The sequence below is a fragment of the Ctenocephalides felis genome, unplaced genomic scaffold (genome assembly GCF_003426905.1).
Source record: "Ctenocephalides felis isolate EL2017-DRISC unplaced genomic scaffold, ASM342690v1 CF-g0.4_SCAFFOLD_03572, whole genome shotgun sequence".
NCBI lineage: Eukaryota > Metazoa > Arthropoda > Insecta > Siphonaptera > Pulicidae > Ctenocephalides > Ctenocephalides felis.
Window position 1 is genome coordinate 4,470,834 of NW_020539726.1, and position 5,526 is coordinate 4,476,359.

The following is a 5,526-nucleotide window of genomic DNA, read 5'->3' on the forward strand; positions in this document are numbered from 1 at the left end:
GGCGTAATGTCCGTATGTGCGGTGAATACGAAATGCGTCATATTTGTACTATGCCCGGAATAATGTTCACGGGGTGTCTTGAACCCCGACGCACGCTGAATAGGGTAGTAAACAATATAGAGGTAATTATGCTTTATTGTGTCAATTCTAAAATATTCATAAAATATGCTTTACACGTGCCCGTCTTTTGTTATCATGCATAATTCGATAACCAGGATCTCATGATAAAATAGTATAATTAATCATATGTGATATTGAAATGATTAATTACGTAAAGTCATTTTTTTCGAAATAGGGTACACAAAGAAAAAACAGATATAATATTCAAACTATTTCTTATGATAAATCTTTTAATTTTTTGATGAATTATTGGATCTGGCATATTATCATTTGCCATAAATACACAATAAAATAAGTGTTTTAATAGACGAGACTAGGTACAGCTACATCTCGATACGGTAGTGACAGACGACATAACAGCTAAACTATACTGATTTTCAGATAGCGTCTAAAGAGAGAAATATGAAGTATGTTCGCTCGAACAAGTTTCCATTATTGCTTTGCGTCAGCGCTCATATTAATAAAACCTCTAGAACGCACTGCTTTTAAAAAGTGAAAAAAAGTTTCTTTGTTCGATTTCTTTTATTAAATAATGTTATTTGTATAAAGAAGATAGATAACTTATTTTTCCATGAGTAGAACATTAGTAATTAATTACCAATAATTACTTTTTTTGCAGACTTTACTTTTGTTTTCAAATGTGTGATTTAAATACTGTTGTGACATGTGGCTGTGGGTTTTGTCCATTCCGTATGGAGATGAACATATAAATAAAAATCTAATTTAAATAAAAAACTAGCTATAAGTGGAATTCTGTCTTAAGGCAATTAGGGCATCGTGCCTTAAGGCAAATTGCTGGAACTTCCCGTACCGCAATTCAAAATTCGAGTAATTAAAAATAATCAATAATAATAATCAATAAAAGTTGATCAATGATTTGAAACTTCTAATAGAATTTCGAACCATATTACATCATTCTATCTTAAATCATTTATTTTGAAATATTTTGGAAATTCTGAACTTTTTTTCAAAGCAATCGTACTGCTTCAACTACATAAAGACAAAATATCAAAGCGCGTAAGCGCCGCGTCGCCGTCTAATGCGTAAACATTGGTACGGAACCCATAGAAATGTAAACAAAATTTATACTTAAAAAATTTATACTTAAAATCTCTATAAAATATCTGATAATTTGATGTGCATATGTCTAATGTTCATTTTTGACCATGAAATGGCTCATTTTTTTACTTTTTCCTCCATATCTCTAAAGTCATTGGACCTGCCCTTCCAAAAATTTGAACAGTTCTTCATTTAGTCAATACAAATCGAATGTTTTTTGAATTATTCAAATCGCTTAATCCGTGTTCCCGAAATCGTCGACTAAAATTTGTATCCGAACATATATACATACACGCACACACACATACATACACACACATACATCCATCTTTTCTAAGGTATGCCAAAATGTTCAGAAACCTCTGAAACGTAAAGATATATAAAAATTTTAATTTTCGATTTTTTTGCGATTACTGTAACTTGCCGTACGGAAAGTTAAAAAATACAAAAGAGAAAGGGAAAGAAAAATTAAAAAAAAAAACAGATTGTACGAAATTTCTTGTTAACTTTGTTTAAAACAAAATTGTTGCATATAAATATATAATTTCGTTATATATTGTCATATGACATTTACAAGCATTGTTTCAATGATTATATTGTGTTGTATCACATATTTCTAACAATATAGGTCATTTTAAACTATTTTGTTGTTTATACTTATTTTCATGCCCTTTTTTATGCTTTGATATTATGACTAACATATTGCATTTGAAGGCAGTTTTTCAGTATCTTTACGTAGACAAATCTTTAATTTACCATTTAATATTCTTTTCTTCCAGCTAACTGGTAAATTAACAAAAAATTTGCTGATAAAAAAAGTGGCAAAACTGCACTATGTCTCCCACTATATGCATTTTTAATAATTGGCTGACTATCTGTCCTAAATTAGATATAATAGATATTTGTTGGCATATATATTTCAACAGAAATTAATTTTTGAAATAGCTTATTGATTTGATCGCCTATATATTGAAAAATTTGATCTTTTAGTGTATGAATTCTCTGGCGAGCTTACCAAACATTTGTTCTTTTTTGAGTAGATATATTAATATTTCTAAAATCAGTAATTAATTGCTGACAGTTGTTTTTTAATGTAGATAATTGTATAAAGAACATTATGTATCCTAAAATCAAAACTAAGTTTTTTTACTAAATATTTAAATGAGTTTTTAGTAAACTTAATTTTTATAATCTTAAAGTATTGCGACTTTAACTCACTTTGCTAAAAATAAATTTGATATTTCTCATACTTAATAGAATATGTCTTCCACATAATTTGGAATAGGTAAAAAAGTTTTTTTACAAAATTGCAGTCTGTTTCATGGCAAAACTGCCGAAAGCAATCATATCTTCGGAGTGACATGATATTTTACGAGCCATGACAATAAAAATATTGCACGTGCGTTTGGGCTAAAAGTTTTCGGAAAATATAAACGATAAATATGTTTCGAATATATTCTAGAGATAATTATTAACTTGTAGCATCACAACGTAGTTTTGTCGAAATTAGGTTATCGAAATTATTAGGTTAAGGTAACAACGTTATGAATAATTAATTATTTCCATGTAGAGGTTTATAATCCTGTATTAATTATTAATGGTTATACAAGTTATCAAATCAGTACCTTAATCCTTCAATAATTATATATTTAATAGTGAGCTTGTAGACTTTAAAGCTCTTTGGAAAGGTATTATGTAATATATTATGGTAAATATTTGATAAATAATCTGCTTTGGGAATAATTTGGGTAATGAAAATATCAAATAGAGACACTCGTTTATGATTCAATTTATTTAATGACTTCAAATATAATTGATTTATATATGTATATTGGATTGCATTTGATAATTAAATTTATTTGTATGTTAAAATTTTTATATCGAATTGATTATCTTTCTCAATTTCTTGATTGAATAATATTTGCTTTATTACCATATGCACTATTATGAATGTTAGACACTATAAAATCCTTGTGAACTCAACTTTGGATTTTAAGGCATTTTTGATATACTAATTAATTTAACAGTGAAAACACATTTGTAAAATTTCTTTTTTTAAACATAATGCTTTATACAAGTACCAGTCATGTATAAGGATAGTATTTAACTAAATCAAACAAATATAGAATATTTATTATTTTAATCATTTATTAAATATTATTTATATCAATTATAAATCAATATTGATATAGGTTCTCAATTCTTTACAACAGTGGGTAGGAAAAATAATCGGATAATGTCCCAAAACATAAATAATCACTTTATGAATATAATGTACAATTGTTTAATACACCTGAAAATCTTAAAAATAAATAACATATTTATTTCTGTTAATACTCCATAAATTTTGTCTAAAATCATAAAATTAATTATTAATAATCAATCGTAAAATGTAAAATATTAAATTTTTGTATTTTGTTATATTGGCAATATTTAATTCATAAGCACAAGGAATCAAAAATTTTATTATTATATTGATGTTACGTTACAACTTGGTAGAAAATAATTATCTCATATTCAAAATTTTGTAAATCGATTCAAAATTTTGAAAACAATTTAAACCAATTTTCTTTTTGCCATTTCACAAACTTGGCTTAGGTCATTTATTGTGATAAACGTATTTAAACACTACTAAAATGTAAAAAAAAAAACTAAATAAAAAAACAAGCTCTAGTATTTGTGATGGGGTAGGGCGGAGCATAAAAATCCAATTTTTTTTTTTTTTTTTTTTTTGAACTCAGTTTTATTTAGCAATCAGAAATACATAAAGATTCCTATGAGCTAAAATGACAAAATTTATGAGTGATGCCTAAGAAGAACTCCAATGAGAACTTCTCAGTTTTACAATTAGTATGATATATTAGACCTAATCTAAGACTAAGTCTAGGGGCCATTGTCGTTTCAACCTCCTAATGCCAAAAGGTTGAGTAACGTCAACTATAGAAGGATTCAAATGTGAGTCCAGTTTGCGCTTATATGAATCCAAAAAATCCAATTTGACTTTAAGAAATTACATTGTAGAAACCAAACAAAATATGTATATCACAACAATCTATCTGACTATGTTCAGTATAACTTTCTGCTAAATCGTGATTGTTTAAAAGTGTTTTTTGCTGTTTTTCATAAATTTTTATTTGGTCCTTTTTACTCGATAGAATTGGTAAAATTGGACGCTCAAGGCGCAAATAGAACCAATTTTAAAATAAATTTAGGGAATAATGGATACATTATTCAATCAATACAAAATATAAATTTTAAGGGTATATTTTATTTAATTTTCTTAGCTATAAACCTTGCGGAGCCCGAGACCTTTTCAACGAATGCAAAATTGTCGAAATCGGTTCGTGCGTTCTGGAGTTATTTCGTCAGGAAGGAAAACCCGACTTATTTATATATATATATATAGAAGATAACATAAAGTTAACAATACGTCTTATAAAATAACTAAACAATCTACCTATATTTCAAAATTATATAAATTCTTATAAACTGAACAAGAGTGCGCAAAACCAAAAAACCGCGAAAGCAAACACTTATAATGTTATGGATATTCAAACATTGCCACTTATCTCATGATAATAACTTGTTAAGAAACAATGCGATGGATGGTTATACATCTTTTTCCCTCTAATTTTAAATATTGTTGTTAAAAAATCATTAACTATATTTGTTTTTGAGGTGTCAGTGGTGGAACTTTTTATCTTCTTTAGTCTGTTTTGTTGGTAATACGAAACACATAAGTGCACAAAATTAAAAACCTTATTACAATATTTATTCAAACAACGATATAAAATCAATTACTGCTCTAGCAATTTTTCTATACAATCACTTTTTCCTATTGCCTAACGTACGTTTAAGTTTTCAATTCCGCAATCTGTCCGCCTACGACGTACATAAGGAATACTGTAAATGCAATTAGAGGCAGAGCTGCGCTACGGAGCGTTTTCGGGCCTCCTTCCACTTTGCACTCGAGGGCATACAACTGAAGATTGAATATGAAACTTTAATCAGGTAATATCACAGGGGGATGGTGCCGCCCTCACCCACGCAAACCCACACCAGATTCGGGTAAATCTCGCTCCTTCAGAAACATGATTGTGTTCGCGTCGCTCGGAGACGCTTGCCGATAGATTCGGAGCATTTAATATGATATGAGGATTTAATAATTTCGGAAGCTTTGACCCTATGTGCAACGTTTAATATCCTGTGTTTATATTAATATATTTTAATTTTAAAAATGAATAAAGTATAATCAAGTATTCCACGCAAAAAATCATAAAACTGAATAGGGCGCACAATAGTAGAGGATACTGGGCACAGTTGTGCCACTTTTTGTGATCGAGCATA

General features: G+C 28.4%; 1 protein-coding gene across 1 annotated transcript in view; it reads right to left on the reverse strand.

Annotated features, from left to right (window-relative positions):
- LOC113387913 (teneurin-a-like) overlaps positions 1 to 5,272 on the reverse strand; it is a 26,410-nt gene extending 21,138 nt beyond the window's left edge. Inside the window, exon 1 of the mRNA XM_026625299.1 lies at positions 5,233 to 5,272. Coding sequence (XP_026481084.1) covers positions 5,233 to 5,272 — 40 coding nt within the window. The remainder of the gene's footprint in view (positions 1 to 5,232) is intronic.
- Positions 5,273 to 5,526: the final 254 nt, after the last annotated feature.